Below are 17262 nucleotides of genomic sequence, written 5' to 3' on the forward strand. Positions count from 1 at the left end.
GTGAGATCTTTGTATTTTAATCTTAGATCTATTAAATAGATCTTATATTATTGTTAAAATTTTCAAATTTTAGATTTTAGATCTATTTTTTGTTTTAGATTTACTTCTTTTTTTCTCCATTAAAGTTATACTCATTAAAGTTATAATTTTCTCCATTAAAGTTACACTTTTTACTATTAAAATTACATTTTTTCTGTTAAAATTATATTTTTTTCTATTATTAAATTTAAACTTTTCTCCATTAAAATTAAACTTTTATCTATTAAAATTACACTTTTTCTATTAAAATTATACTTTTTTCTGTTAAAATTACATTTTTCTCTATTATTAAAGTTACACTTTTCTCCATTAAAATTACACTTTTATCTATTAAAATTACACTTTTTTCTGTTAAAATTACATTTTCTCTATTATTAAAGTTACACTTTTCTCCATTAAAATTACACTTTTATCTATTAAAATTAAACTTTTTTCTATTAAAATTACACTTTTTTCTGTTAAAATTACATTTTTCCCTATTATTAAAGTTAAATATCATTTTCATGTATAGATGGTAATAGATCTATTTTTTTCAGATCTCGTTTTTATGTATATTTAAAAAAAAAAAAACCGCATTCTTGTTTATTACCATCTATACATAAAAAAAATCGCATTCTTGTTAAAGACTTAAAGTTACAACTTTTCTCTATACATAAAAAAAATCGCATTCTTGTTTTTATTTTGTGAATTTTTTTATTTTAGTCTTGCATTTACTAAGTACATCTCATATAATTTGTTAATTTTAATCTTAGATATATTTAAAATGTCGTCTCCTCATTTTTCTTCAGTTGTTGTTATATTAGATCGTTTTATTTTAGTCTTAGATATAATAAATAGATCTAAGGTTATTTGTTGATTTTTATCTTAGATGTGCATTTTTTTCTCCTAGAATTACTCTTTTTTTTTTTTGCTAGAATTACACTTTTTTCATCTTAGAATTACAATTTTTTCTACTAGAATTACAATTACTTTTTTTTTCTGCTAGAATTACTCTTTTTCCTGCTAGAATTACTCTTTTTTCTGCTGAAATTACACTTTCTGCTAGAATTACTCTTTTTCCAGCTAAAATTACTCCTTTTCCTGCTAGAATTACTCTTTTTTCTGCTGAAATTACACTTTCTGCTAGAATTAGTCTTTTTTCTGCTAAAATTACACTTTTTTCTTATAGAATTACTCTTTTTTTTTTTTTTGTTAAAATTACACTTTTTCTGCTGGAATAACACTTACTTCTATTGGACTAATGTTAGACTTGGTTATATTCTCAATGGACTAAAATTACATTCTCAGTGGACTGAAATTATACTTTCCTGGACTAAAATTACACTTTTCTGAACTAAAATTACATTCTCCTGGACTAAAATGTTACACTCTCAATGGACTAAAATTACATTCTCAGTGGACTGAAATTATACTTTCCTGGACTAAAATTACACTTTTCTGAACTAAAATTACATTCTCCTCGACTAAAATAACAATCTTATTGGACTGAAATTACACTTACCTGGACTAAAATAACACTTTTTGTCGTTAAAATAACAAAAATTCAAAATATTATTCGTCAAAATCACTCGAAAAAGACTGAAGTTAAACTTGTAAAACGCAAAATTCTCGTAAACATTCCTTAAAATTACAAATTTCAAAATAATATCCGTCAAAACCGCTTCGTAGATTAAAGTTACACTTTTTGCTGTTAGAATTACACTCGTAAAATCCTAAAATGTCGAAAGCTTGTCTAAAAAAACGAAAAAAAACTGAAACAGGAAAAGTGTTAACAAAATTTTCATAAACTTTGAAGTATAAGACAAATGGTGGTGTTAATTGTGTATGATAATGAATTAGTAAATGTATTATTAAAACTAGAGAGAGAAGTGAATTAATTAGTGTTAAGTGTGTTTCCTACTTTCAATCTCAAGCATCCACCAAGCATGATCTGAGTGATATAGGAGGGACTTATGGACTCAAAACATATGAAAGACTTATAAGAACTTTACTCTATATATATATATATATATATATATATATATATATATATATATATATATATATATATATATGTGAGTTAATAAATTTAATCTACTTATATTGGGATATAAAATTAAATAATTTTTTTTTTAAGAAATCTACTCTTATTAGGATAATTTTATTAAATTTTTTTTAGAAATCTACTCTTATTAGGATAATTTATTAAATTTTTCTTTAAATCATAGAATTTCTAAAAAATTTGGACTCTTTAATATCGCTGAAATAGTTCATGCTTTATATATATACTAGGTAGTATCCCGCGCTTCGCGCGGCCTGTTTTAATATTTTATGATTATAATTGAAGAAAAATTATATAATTCATATACGACCTTCACTATTTTCTTTTATAAATAATTTTTTCTCAAATTTAATATTTTTAGGTTTTAACTTCAATGTTTTAAAATAAAATACATAAGAGTTTTAATTAAAACTAATAAGTGATAATTAATTATGCATGATCAACGTTTTATAAATAAATTTGTGACTGGTGAAATATCATATTAATCAAAATAAAATTTATTCGAATAATACAACAATCAACAATAAGTTCTCAAATTATATCATTTCACGATACTTTATGTCTTAAATCAATTAATTATTATTCAAAATGATGTGAACATAATTTTATGTAATTTTTAATTTTTTATGTATAACATGTGACTATCTATCAAACATATAGAGTTAAAACTCAATTTATTCAAATATTTTGATTGTGTCTTGTATGTGATATGTGTCAAACATATCTATGAGAAATTTGCACCTTTTGTTTTTTTAAACAATTATATACAATGATATTTAAGAGTTTATTACCTGTAAATATAATAAGTTGAACTTTCTCAAATATTATTTTTTGATGTTTAAATTTAAAATATTTAAAAGATAACATATAAAATATTTAACTAAAAGTAATACGGAGTATTTGGTTAGTCATAATCAATATTTTATATTTGACTTATACATATTTAATTAAAGATATTAAAGAAAAATGTAACGTGTTTTCTACTTTTTCATGTCGTTTATAATATTATATTACTTAATAATCATTACTTTTGTTTTGATTATTCAAATGCATTCACGATCACTATGTACATACACACTCGTACACATACTCGTTATCACACTATTGAAGCCTATCAAAATCTCATATGTATTCAATTTGTCAATATAATTTTTTTCATTCCCAGACTATAAAAAATTATCTTTTAGTAGTTTTTTTAAAGTTGTGTTTTTAATATATACAATGACTCTTCCAAATATATTTTTCTTAATGGATTTAATAGTCTAAGTTTTATAACTTTCTCAAAATGTTTTTTTACGTAAATGTAAAACATTGTGAGACACTCACTTTAATCATCTCTACATATCAAATAAATATTTCAATAAATATAATGAAAATTATACTCAATTGAAAACATTTTTCATAATGAACGTAACTATTTACAAGTTATAATTTTTATCAAAATAACTTTTTAGTAAATTTAGAATCAAATCACTGTAATTATTTAATATAATTTTATAATAAAATTTATTAAACTATAATTAATATTTTGCTGAGATTTATACAACATTTATTATGTTTGTATTTAATTTCAGTTGTAATTAATACGTGTATTTAAGGCTGGGTTGACACGTGGCGCATCCACTGCGTTTCAACCCATATATATATATATATATATATATATATATATATATATATATATATATATATATATATACTAGTGTGATGCCCGTGCGTTGCACGGATTCTAAAACAATTGTCTAAATAAATGTAAAATGCGTGAGAATGTTTTAGCCTTTATTATGTAAAGGGGACTGTAGATCAATTTTAATGCTAACATATTTGATTAACAATAAATATTGCCTAGATAGTAGTTAATACTAAACTAATTGACACTTATTGGATAACACATTTTTTCCCTTAGATAGTAGTTTGGAGAGATTTAATTGGTAAAACAAAACAAAAAATGACAATTCATTTGTATTTTAATTCGTTTAACATTGCATGTGTTACATACAACATGTACACGCCTCCTCTCTTTTAATATTTGAATTTAAGTATGATAAACGACTAATATAGATGCAGTCATGCTGTATACCCTAGCCTCTTAGACCCCTTCTTTTTGGACATATTTGATTATCTTCCACATGTACCAAACATCGTACTTTTCTTTTCTTGTAGCTTGCTTGGTGGGGTATACTCCCACATAATGTTAGTCTCTCCTCTCGAGGTTTGCCTATTTCGCCTTCTTTAGCATGTGCCACCATCATTCTAAGAGCATCATCCACATTGTGTGGTTTTGTCCCTCGTTTTGTCAGCTCCCGCTTACCTTCCACTCCTTTAATTTGACCTTTATCCTAGACTCTTTTAATATCTTAATCACTTCAACTATTGGTGGTTTTGGTTAACTCAGTGTTAAACTCTTTGGACCCGCAGTGACTTTCTTCTATTCATTTCCTTTGCTGTTCTTGGCTTATTGCCAACACTCAAAATCTGAACTCAAACACCTGTTAACCCAAACTATGACGTCCCTCCTGATTCCCCATGGCACAAAATGAATGTAGCCGTCATCTCTTTTGGTGTGTATTGGTTGGATTGCCCGAGATCATTTAGAGACCCCTTTTAAGTGTATTACTTGCCATTCCAGTTGACCTTATGTTCCGTGCAATCGCGTGGGTTGTTAAAACTCGGAATATTTATGAAAAGGTAGTTTAAACTTGAAATTGTTTATGTTAAAATTTCCTTAAAAATGTCGTTTGATAATATTTTTAAGATGTTTTTCTAATTGATCAAGACGAATAAAAAAATCCAATTGGCTTTACAGTTTAAACACATAAACGCATGTCAACATATAAAAAAATGTAATTAAGAAAATATTTATCCACAAACGGGGAGAGAAAAATCCGTCCAAGTGGTCATGAAGGCCCAATTTGAATCGAAACATAATGAAAATTTGTCAAATTAGAAGATGTTGAGTTTATAGATCCGGTACTTAAGAGGGGGAGGGGGTGAATTAAGTACCCTTTTAAAAATTAATGCGAAATTAAAGTACTAGGTCGTTCGCGAATTTCCTTCTGAAACAATACACAGGCTAAATGAACAGTCTCGGTGTCTGTTCAAACAATCAGAGTTGTGCTGTATTGTTCGTTTGAGTGAATACGTGAATCAAAAAGGAAAAACAAATAAAAACAAAGGCAAATGAAATAAAGAAAGCAAGAGACACACGATTTTTAACGTGGTTCGACCTACTCTCTAAAGGTCTACGTCCACCCTCTCTCTTATTATTATTTCCTTTATAATCAAACTCGATTACAAAGAAAACCCCCACGATCAACCCCGATCGTGCGACTCGAGTACAACCTCGTACCCCAAAAACACTCTCTCACAAAAGGAAAAAATTACAACACAAATTGTCTCCTTATATGGTTCAACGATTGGAACGATGGAGACAAAATATTCTTACGAGTATAAGAACTTGTGTACTCAAGAACGATCTTATAAAACACGACTTTAAAACACTATTTTGCAAACTAAAAAACAAAAGTCGTTTTAATCAGATTTGAAAAAATTACTCTTAAGAACAAGTATGACAAAAACCGATTTTTGCTGTAAGCTTTTTGGACTCTTTAGCACTTGGTTTGTTTTTTCGTTAAAAGCTTCTTAAGGTCAACCCTTTCTTTTTATATGCAAGGTTTAGTGAGAAACCTCCTTCCGCACGTTAAGTACCAACAGAAAGATTTTATTGGAAAAAATAATTTCCAAAATATTTGACCAAATCACACCTTTTTGTTAGGTAACAAACTCTACTAAAGAAAGATCTTTATACGCTATTTTTGTAAACCGAAACAAATTTTTCAACAAAAGATTTTTTTGGTCAAAACTATATGAAAACAAATATATTTAAAAATCCTTTGTCGAAAAAAGATAAGCCGTGATTTATTGGACCGAACAAAAGAGTAAGCACACATGTTATACTCTTACATATTTCTAGACCCAATCCAAGACATGATCCGAGTAACGTCCAACTTTTCTTCCGAGCAAATACGATCTACTCGTGGACCTGTCATACACATCTAGCACACACAATTAATTTAGAGGAATAAAAGTGAAGGACTTGTCATCATCAACAAACTAGATGCAACAGAAGAAATCAATTCACAGTAATAAAAAGGCAAGAACTTGAGGTAATGACCTCATTTGGTTTTTGCAGAGTAATAAAATAATAATTATAGCATATTAATGTGGGGTATGTGAAAAGATGATAAAGATGATGATTAACTTATATTTGTCTTACTTCTATTTATCTTTTTTCATACTATATGATAATTTTGACAGATCTTATCAAAAGCATTATATTCTGCATCTATTTACGTTATTTTTTTTACTTGTTTCATGTCTTTATTACGTAGAAAAGTCGAAGATGAACTAATATGAGATATATATGATATGGCCTATGATATTATTTTCCTAAACTATACTACCGATACGATACATAGTACTTTACTTGTGTTGTGTAACTATTTGTGCAAATCTTACTAATAAATATTATTGGTTTAACCGAATTTTTTTGATTGATTATGTTTTCTTTTTATATATATTACGTATCGCTACGTTATCTTTGTGTGAATTTGATTTTAGAGTTGAAAATCATTCTATTTCCATTAGCGACACCGATCTTTCGCCAAATATTTTTTTATGTGCGTGCACTCCTTCTTTCAAATGTTTTTTTTTATCTACAGATTAATTATTTGATTTCAATTTTGAAAACGAGGAAAAAACGGGGGTTATAATGTTTATTGTTGGAACTAGCTGCTATTCCTAAATAGTGTGATAATAACCTATCCAAAATGATCTGAACCTGAAATAACCCGACCCAGTGGCGGAGCCAAAAACTAACCCCAGTGGGGGCGAAAAATCTCAGTAGGGATCAAACGGGTAATGGTAAGGTAAACTCAAAAAAAGTTGGAAATTTTAAACTAAAACAATGAAATTTCTGACTGTCTTCGCCCCTGCTAGCCCCCTTAACTCCACCACTTACCCAACCAGACCCATTCCAAACCAAATTCTTGAAAACTTGAATTGTTCCGACCGGAACCTGTCTCGGTTGGCTCGTTTGCTAGGTCTATCTCCGTCCCAATCATTTTTTTAATTAAGTGTTTTAAAAAAGTTGGAGACTACCACGTCGCTCAAAAAAAGCCTCAAATATATATTTACTAGATTTACTAGATTTAATGCATGTGCGATGTATGGGCCACTTGTAATATTATGTTCTATAAATGGTTGTTAAATTACATTAAAAAAAATACTACAAATATTAAGGCTCGCTCAAGTAAAGACTTAATTCAAACTTCACTAATATTTTTCCGTGGATTTGTACTCGGCCAATATAAGTTTTGTATTCTCTTGGTAAACTTAGATTGGTGTCAGCTTGCTAAACATGAATAGAATACTCTTTAGTCTTAGGCTCAACCTCTTCCTCTTAAATGTAGAAAACTCTTTAACTTGAGGTTTAATTTCTTGTCTTTTAAAAATCAAAGCACATGAGGTAATATATTCGTTTTTTGCACATCGAAAAGGACCATAATATTGACATTTGACATTTTAACATTATATGGATTTAAAGCTTTAACTGCACTATTACGCTATGGTGATGAGCAATAAAAATAACGTTGAATAAGAACTCTTTAATATTGCTTGTAGAGTTGTAGTGTCAAGCTTGAGCGACAAAAATGTCATTAAGTGGTTGTAAACTTGTAATTTTACATTTAAGAGGAAAATACATTATCAAATGGAGTAAGTCCTCATCATGAAAAATAATAATAGGCGTAATGTTATACGAAAGTGTAATTATTACTCCCTTTGTCTCGGTCAATTGTTGTCCTTTGATTTTGGCACAAAGCCAAGAAAAGAGGAGGGGGTCAATTACTAAATGACAAGTGGATCAAATTGTGTGTGAATGATCAAATTGCTCATCAAATTCATTCTTAAAATAGAAAGGATAACAACTGACTGAGACACCCAAAAATTGAATATGATACAAATAACCGGGCACATAGGGAGTATAATTATAACTTATAATTAATTAATTGGCTCTAATAAAAAGGTTTGGTTCATGCATATCAGCATGACCATAATATCACGTACAAAGCATATAAAAAAGAGTATATAAGACCAAAGGTATGTATGATGAAAGGAAGGTGAATGAGTAATTGAGTAGGGATATTTATTTATAGCAGAGGATAAACAAATTCTATGATGATTAAAACTCTCACTAAAAACATAATTTTATTAGAGCCTTGATTAATGGTATTATGAATATTGTATTAGTATTTATTATGTTAGATAAGAGAGATAAAACTAACACAAATAAAAAGATTCTTCTTAAGCCATACGTTATAGTTTTAGTCCTAACTTTTTGGTATGTAGTAATAAAACTCCAAGAGGGTTGATCTCCTTCAAAAAATAAAAATAAAATGAGTTGATCTTCTTGAGAACTTTATTTTCCATAAACTATTCCAAGCTAAGGTGATTGTCGTAATATTATTGTCTTTACTAAATTGAGTGGAGTTTCAAGGACACTGATTTGCTAGGCTAGCATTATCCTAAAGTTAACAAAACTCGTGTATTTGATTCCAAAAACTTTCGACATATTATGCGATATTTATTTTATGGAGGTATTTCTAAAATGATTATTAAAACGTACTGAAATTGTAGTACATAAGAATAAGTAACTAAATAAATGTGTGAACAGTAAATTTTAGAAATACCTCTTGGAATATGTCACAAGTCACAATCATCAAACCTGCAAATAAATTGCCACAATGAGATCCAAATAATAATAATTATATGAAAAAAAAAATAAACCAAATTGAAATATAATGCACGCATTACTATTATTACAATATAAAAACATATCCATTTATTGATGAAAAAAATATTAATAAAAATATTGTAAAACATAACATAGGTAAATAAAATCATAGTAAAACGTAACATAGGTGACGATTCGCAGGGGTATATATATACAAAAATAGAGTCTGATAATCAATATATATATATATATATATATATATATATATATATATATATATATATATATATTAATAAAGGAAGCTTTTTTCGAACGATTTTAGAGACTCCATCTTTTACGGAATACAGAAAATTAATTAATTAGTTTTATTAAGATTGGATATAATTTAAAGTAGCATCCTTTTTATTTAATAATTGTACCCAAACTAAAATTTTAGGGGAACAACAATACTAAGAAAACATAACCACCTAAACGTGTATATATATATATATATATATATATATATATATATATATATATATATATATATATATATATATATATATATATATATATATAATTCCTTCTCGCCTTATCGTCTACCAAATCCGTCATTAGTCTTGCATTTTTTTCTTAATTATTCAGGTTTTGTACCATTTATGCATTTTTATTTTTCCTTAATTTCTTCGGTTCTCTAATTGCGTATCATTTGATTTTTGTTTTGTAGGTACATACTATGCTGTATGCACAATTGATAAATAGTTCCGCAGATTATGACGCAACAATAGAAAAGATAATACGTAATACAATTTATTAATACTTTAAGAAATACATATGGCTGACTTGAATATGAATAGACATAGGATTTTAGTAACTCAGTTTACCATCTAATTACTGTAAGTATGACTTTGGTTAGTAATAGGATTCTTTTATGAACAAAACCAAATATTTAGAACACTTCTTATCACTATTTGAAATTGTAAATTACTTGAAGACAATGAGAAGATAGGATAACAATAAAATGCCTCATATAGTGTATTTTATCATGTACAAATTCTCATTTTAGACGGACATTATCTATCTTATAAAATCAGAGTGGATAGTGCAAGTGAGTGGGAAATGGATACCCCACTTGTCCCCCTACTTGCTTTTTGTGAGAGGGTCAATGTCCGTCTACCATGAGACGGGTTGTTTATCATGACTACTCAGCGAGCTAAACTGATTCCGTAAAGTACATGAATAAATTATTATATGAGAGTTAGTTATACTTCAATTAAACACGAAATTATTCGGCATAAACATTAATGTCAATTATTCGACAATATATAGAAGGGAGAACTTCATCAAGGAATTTGCATTGCATATAGTGAGACTTTTATGTACAAGTTTACCTCAAAAAATAATTAATAAAATCATAATAGTTTGGTGAAAAGTGGAATATATACCAACATGTTAATAAAAATTTGGAAATAGATTTGGCTTTCAGGCAAAACGTTAACTCTTTTGGTATAAAGCATAACTATAATAAGGAAAATCACCACATAATCATTTTTTTCCGTGATAATTTATTATCAGCTTTAAAGAAAATTTTTAAAAGACGATATTATTTCTAGGCCCGTGCATCGCACGGGCATTAAATCTAGTCTAGTATATATATATATATATAAGAGGCTTTTTTTCAGGCAATTCTAGAGACTCCAATTTTAATGAAACACGTTAAATAGATAAATAATAGAGAAATTTAAAAAAAATATTAATGATAAAATTTAAATAAGATAGAAATTAAAACAGATATATTAACATTATTTAACACATTTATACATAGCTACAAACTCTATCTAATTAATATGATAGAAATATATATATTGACTCCAAGCATCTTGATGATTCTACTTTCTGTCTAATCCCATTAACAAAAAAAATCGAATGATCAATAGTGTTACACTAAAACCAAAATTAAATCCATTTTTTAATATGCTATGGCTATCGATTTATTCCAGATTTAGGTCAGCAAGATTATTGTCAAGGATAATAATTTACTTTTGTTTTTTTTAATCCATTTTTTTAAAGAACTTGGAGATTGGTGCACCCTCAAGGTTTTGAAATAAGATATCTCAATCTGATCAAAACAACCTTTTATTATGCATGGCCCCATTTGTATAAGGGAATTTAGAGAATTTTAATCATATTTAAGGCTTAATGCATAATTTGAACGACTACTTCACTTGAATAAGATAGAAATTATCCCCCAAAATTTAAATAAGATAGAAATTAAAATAGATATATTAATATGTAAACTATCCCCCAAAATTTTATATTTATTTATCAGATATTATTTAAAAAACAAACTCTATCTAATTAATATGATAGAGCTACATTTGTAACAAACACCCTTTAACATGCATATAAAAAGTAACAACAAATATGGCTTTCCTTTCCCATCTATTTTATGTCTATTATATTATTATGTGTTTTTTTTATTCTATTGCTTTTGTATAATTTCTTGCATATTAATTATCGCTAATTGTTTTCCTTCGTATTTTCAGGTGCATGAAATTGGACTCGACGAAACTGGTATTTTATGGTACTCCATGATTATCTATATCTAATGCCCCCTAGGAAATAATTCGGATCAGTGTCTCTCTTACCCATTGCTTTTTTGAATAATAACAACATATTATTGAGTTTATTTTTCATTTATTTTTGCTTAAGTTGTTAAGCTGTAAATTACTGGAACCATACTCGATTCATATTGAGGCTTCATCTCAATGACCATATTCTACTATTGCTTGTGACTATTACTCAAGCAGTCAATCTACAATGGTAAACAGGAACAAATCCTATTTTATACATCCTTCCTTATTGTTATTCCCTTCTCTTTCTACCACATGTAACCATTCAATTTCTTCACAAAGAAGACATCCATGGCTACTAATGATTTGTATAAACATAGATCTACCCAAGAGCAGCTCATTATAAAGTCAATTGATACATTGGTATGTTGGTAATAGGCATGACGTAAGAGAGACGTGTCTACTGTTGAACGTTGAGCAACCACAACACGCGGTTCAACTGCTTGAGCGTGACACACACGCGATGATCTTGACTATCATTTTCCGGTATAAAACTAAGAATTAACAAGCTTTAGGGAGGCGTAAATTAATTTTAACAGGGTTGTTCATATTGGTTAAGTTTTGTTCTGTAATTTTCTAACCATTAGAATTTTATTCTCTTAGCATATTTGTATATATTATAAATTTAAGTTTATTGATTCCATATTTTCAAACAATAAAATTGGTATTGGTATTCCATGGAGAACACATATTTTTATTATATAGTGTAGCTCACTTGCTATTAATCACTATTGATTTTAGTCATCTTGCTAATAAACTCTACCGGCTTCCCAGTAGATATTATTTATTTATAAATAATCAATAGTTATATAATGGGTTTGTTTCATAGGTGTGATTAGGGAAGACTTCTAGAACTACCTAAACTATAAAAAAATATAAATAATATTTAAGTAAGCTGTTTAAACTATATACTTATTTTCTGCATTAGTAAAGTAGTAATTATAGAACGATAATTAAAGAAGCATGTCAATACTAAAATGACTAAAAGAAGTACTAAACCTTCCGTAAAATTATCTGCAAATCTCCAATATATAAACGACGCATGGTGCCATAATTCATCTCAACACACGTTTTCACAACTAAAAAAAAAGCTACTCTTTGTGTTGTTTAATATGGATGAACGATACGTGCAGTTCTAAATTCGGATGATGCATACATCTTAGTTGTAAACATCTAAATGGATTTCTATCAGACACGCTATTAATGAAAAGAGATTCATTCTAAATTTATATTTGGACCAATTATTGGGAGAGAGATATTTTAAAAAAGACAAATAAACTAAATTATTAGTCGTACATACATGTGATTTTTATTAGTCATATACCAAACTCATATGGGTAATACTGTAAATATACAATTTTCTATTTTCCATTAATGTTAAACTTTAATATGTGTGATAAAATGCTAATCTTATAAAGTATCTCACACAAATACCAACTAAAAAGTTGTGAGAAAATTGATAGAGAAATTAAAGGATTCAGTTGGGAAGGATTCAATAGTGTAATTAATTTGAGTTTGATAAAGGGGTGTATTTTCACAAATTTTGTTGATAATAATATAGTTGGTATATTTAAATTAAAGTATGATCCATTCTTTTATGGCATGTTAATAATTATAATTACAGTTAGTCTTGCTGAAGACGGGTTGGAGCAAGTGACGGGTAATGTCACTCACAAAACGGATAGGGGGGACAAGGTGGGGGCACTCCCATGTGCTTCCCTCTCTCCTCTATTTGGGTCATTTGTGAGAGGAAATGGTATCCGTCACTCCGGAATGACGGATATGTGCCGTCTTCAATGAGATTTTGTGTTATAATTAGACAAAAATATACAATAATAACACTAATGTACAATTGATAAATCAAGACAATATAGGAAACTCGTGCAAGTAAGTGTTTCAAGTAAGTGTGTAGCCAAGTCCATTTTAATTAATAAAGGACCCAACAACGTTTTGGAAGCTCAAATATTCAAGACTATATTAGGTTACCCGTATGCATTGAAGAAACCATACTTACCATAATAATTAGAGGTAAACCAATATTATAACCCGTGCAACGCACGAGCACAAAATCTAGTAATTTAATATAGTAGGGTTTTTATGCAAATAGGATTCCTGTGATGTTGGGGGTAGAGTTCTATTTTTTGTGAACCATGTCTTGTCTCTTCCTACCACACATATGCGTAATAACAATAATATAATGTTATATTATTATATATCTAACTAGATTTCATGCACGTGCGCTGCACGGGTAACTAAATTGTCTTTTCTTTTAAATGAGTTTGTGAATCTTAGATGTGAGCAAATTGTTATATTAACCTTTTTTCTCATAAGTAAAAAGGTTCTAAAAATGTTGAATATCTATTTACCGTTGTAAAAGAAGAAGTGAAGTACTCTATTAATGTTGTAGACTGTTTTGGTTGTCATATTGAAATTTTGTGTTTGGTAAACAACATCGTCAGGGTTAATATGCTATTTTACAACATGTTGTTTATCTCAATATATCGGTTGACATATTCTGAAATAGAGGAAAAAAAATCATTCTACAAATAAAAATAACAATCTATTAATCGTAATCTACTAATTAACAAACACTTAAATAATTATGCTAATTAATACTTCGTATATGTTTCTCAGACCTTCTAATAAACTATGTTGTTTATTTATAATTACTCGATGAATTATATTTAAATACTTAGAAGAATTGTTTTAATCAAATTTTATCATAAGAGGGACTCTCTTAATCATATCTAGCCAACTGATATATGAAGTATTCTGTACTTGATTTCCTATGTGACGGACGTATTATCCTATGCCTAGTGGGCATAGGTTAGAAAAACCCTATTTATATTTATTGATAGATAATAGTAATATCAGGAATTTAACTCCATGTTGTAAATGTAATATTTGTTGATGGCGGCGCTATCATCCCTGAACCACCTAAGTTTCTTGTTAGAAATTGACTACATGTTGTTAAAACTCGTAAATAATCATTTTTAATAACAAATCTATCTCCAAAACACCTTTGCCAACTTATTTCTAGGCCAAACATTAAAGAATAACTTTGACTTAGACAGTAGACTACTACCGCATTATTATAGCACGTAACTTTTATTCTATATATGTTGTTAGAGTGTTACTTGGTTTTCGATTTTTTTGCTCAGATTCACATTTATGTATTACTTACATCATTATAGTGTGTCTCGGTATAGACTTCTTGCTAAAAACTCTACACCATAACTATAATAATAGACTTTACATATAGTGTTAAGTCCTAGATATTTTAGGTTGCTAAATAATTTCGTAAAATACACTGTAATGAATTGAAACTAAAAATAGAAACACTAAAGGTAGAATTTGTTGAGTTATACTCCCTCTGTCCCAGCGAATAGTTACATTTCATTTATTTTATGAGGAGGAAATGGAGCATATGTAAACTATTTCCGTCGAATAGTTTACATTTCCTTTATTTTAAGAGGGGGAAAATAAAGCAAATGTAAACTATTGACCGGGACGGAGGTAGTCGTCATTATCTTTTTTTTTTTTTTTTTTTTTTGTCGGAGTGAAAGAGGACTACCTAAACCATAGCTGATTTAGCTAGGGAGTGAGTAATCCTATTAAGGGACCTAGGACAATAATTTATAGAAAAACAATGAAAAGAAGCTAATAAACTAGTAATATGCTGTAGAGTAGCTTTTGCCTCCTGGAGAAAATCTTGAACGCCAGCAACCTGATAGACCAAATTCAAACAATCCGTACTCGCATGAAGATGGGTATAGCCATTAGCAAGAGCATCTCGCATAGCAAGTTCAAGAGCAACAGCCTCAGCATGAAAGGCAGAAGAAGCCGAAAACGGAGCATGTTGAGTACGAAGAGTATGACCATCTTCAGTTTGAAAAAACCATCCAGCAGAAGCCTTGAAACCCCTTCTCCAGGCCGCATCGCACTTAAGACGCAATGTACAGGGACAAGAGAAAGAGCCAATAAGAAAGTGAGGGAAAAAATCCCTGATTCTCATAGCCTCCGATGAAACCGCAGCCTCAGTTGCAGAAGAAACTGGATATAAAGAAAGCCGTCGTTCTTCAACACTAATATTAAGGGAAGCCTCTGTCATTAACTTATTCATAACCAACGACAAAGGCAAATTTTCAGACCGGAACTTAATAGCATTACGATAACACCAAATTTGCCACAGAGTGCTAATGAAGAAAGAGATGGGAATAAAAGGCTTATCCGATTTAAGAAACAAAGAAATCCAATTCATAAGCCTGGAGGGGAAAGAGATATTGTTCCCTACTGAACTGCGAATACCAAGAGGAGAAGCCATCCAAAACCTTGAAGCAATTCGGCAGTCGCGGAAGAGATGTTCCAAAGTTTCAATTTGAGAAGGAATAGCACATAAGGAACATTCATAATTCCAATTGAAATCACGTTTCCGAGCCTGTTCACCAATAGAAAGCGTGTTTGTCAAAATTTTCCAAACGAACAGCCGCCATTTTCCAGAGATTGGCAAATTCCACAGGCGTTGTTTACAAAAGATCATAGTTAAATTATTCAGACGACTTAGATCCATCGTTGTGGCCTTTTGATTCCATAAACACGAGAATGCGAACCCATATCCAGATTTGACAGAATAAATACCCGTCTTAGAAGGAGCCCAGAAGATGCTATCCGGAGTATCTTCCAAAGGAATAGCAATTGCCATAACTAAAGGAATAGCCGTCTCTCCACATAGCGATCGAACTAAATCAATGTCCCAATTGCCATATGCGTTTTGTAGTTGACAAACCTGCAAAGGACGCCTACACTGAAGATCATGTGCAGACAGTGAGAGGCATTGAGAAAGTGTACGACCATGAACCCATTTATCATTCCATACATCTAAAAGTGATGGGTAGCCAATTTGCCAAGCCAGATTTAACGTGAGTAGTTCCGCACCCCATAAAACACCTCTACACCCCCATGAAACAGATGAAGTACTCATAGTTAAACCAGAGAGCACAGTAGCAGCAGATAACTTGTATTTTGGGCCGAGAAAGCGTCCTAAAAGACTGTGAGGTTGTTTAAGGATACGCCAAGCAAGTTTAGCAAGCAGACTTTGGTTGAGGCAACCCATTTTGCGAATACCAAGACCCCCTCGTGACTTTGGTAAGCTAAAAATAAGTTACTACACCAAGGAATTCCAAAACCATTACTCGTTCCTTTCCACCAAAATTGTGAAAGTAAAGAATCAATCTTCAAATTCACATTTACCGGCATTTTGAATGCAGATAGAGAGAAAATGGAAAGAGAAGAAAGAACCGAGTTAATTAGAGTTAGTCTTCCAGCTGGTGTGAGATAAAAATTATTCCAGCTCAAAATCCGTCTCCTGACCTTTTCAATCAAGAAAGCAAAAATTTGCTTCTTACTAGAGCCAAAATCAGTAGGAAGGCCCAAATACTTACCCATTTCCTTATTGCCACGAACCTTAAGAATATTCAGATATAAACGAGTAACAGCCAAATTGCAATTGGGGATGAAAGTTATTGCTCATTTGTCCATATTAATCCTTTGTCCAGAGGCATCACAATAACGCTTGATGACTGACATTAAAGCCTGGCAATAACGCGGCTTTGCTTGAATAAAGAAAATTGAATCATCTGCAAAAAGAAGATGCGTAATAAGAGGACTGCCATGGCAAATAGATATGCCTTTCAAAAGTTTCGTATTTTCTGCACGAAGCAGCATTTGCGAAAGGATTTCCGTACATAAAGCAAATAAATATGGTGATAACGGATCCCCTT

General features: G+C 29.8%; 1 protein-coding gene across 1 annotated transcript; it reads right to left on the reverse strand.

Annotated features, from left to right (window-relative positions):
• Positions 1-15056: 15056 nt before the first annotated feature.
• Positions 15057-16595, reverse strand: LOC141630687 (uncharacterized). Its single transcript, XM_074443459.1, has one exon. It carries the CDS (start codon positions 16593-16595, stop codon positions 15057-15059), a length of 1539 nt encoding a protein of 512 aa, XP_074299560.1.
• Positions 16596-17262: the final 667 nt, after the last annotated feature.

This window comes from Silene latifolia, chromosome Y, assembly GCF_048544455.1.
Source record: "Silene latifolia isolate original U9 population chromosome Y, ASM4854445v1, whole genome shotgun sequence".
NCBI lineage: Eukaryota > Viridiplantae > Streptophyta > Magnoliopsida > Caryophyllales > Caryophyllaceae > Silene > Silene latifolia.

Excerpts from the sequence above, each read along its gene's own strand:
- LOC141630687 (XM_074443459.1), bottom strand. The coding sequence starts at position 16,595 with ATGGGTTGCCTCAACCAAAGTCTGCTTGCTAAACTTGCTTGGCGTATC.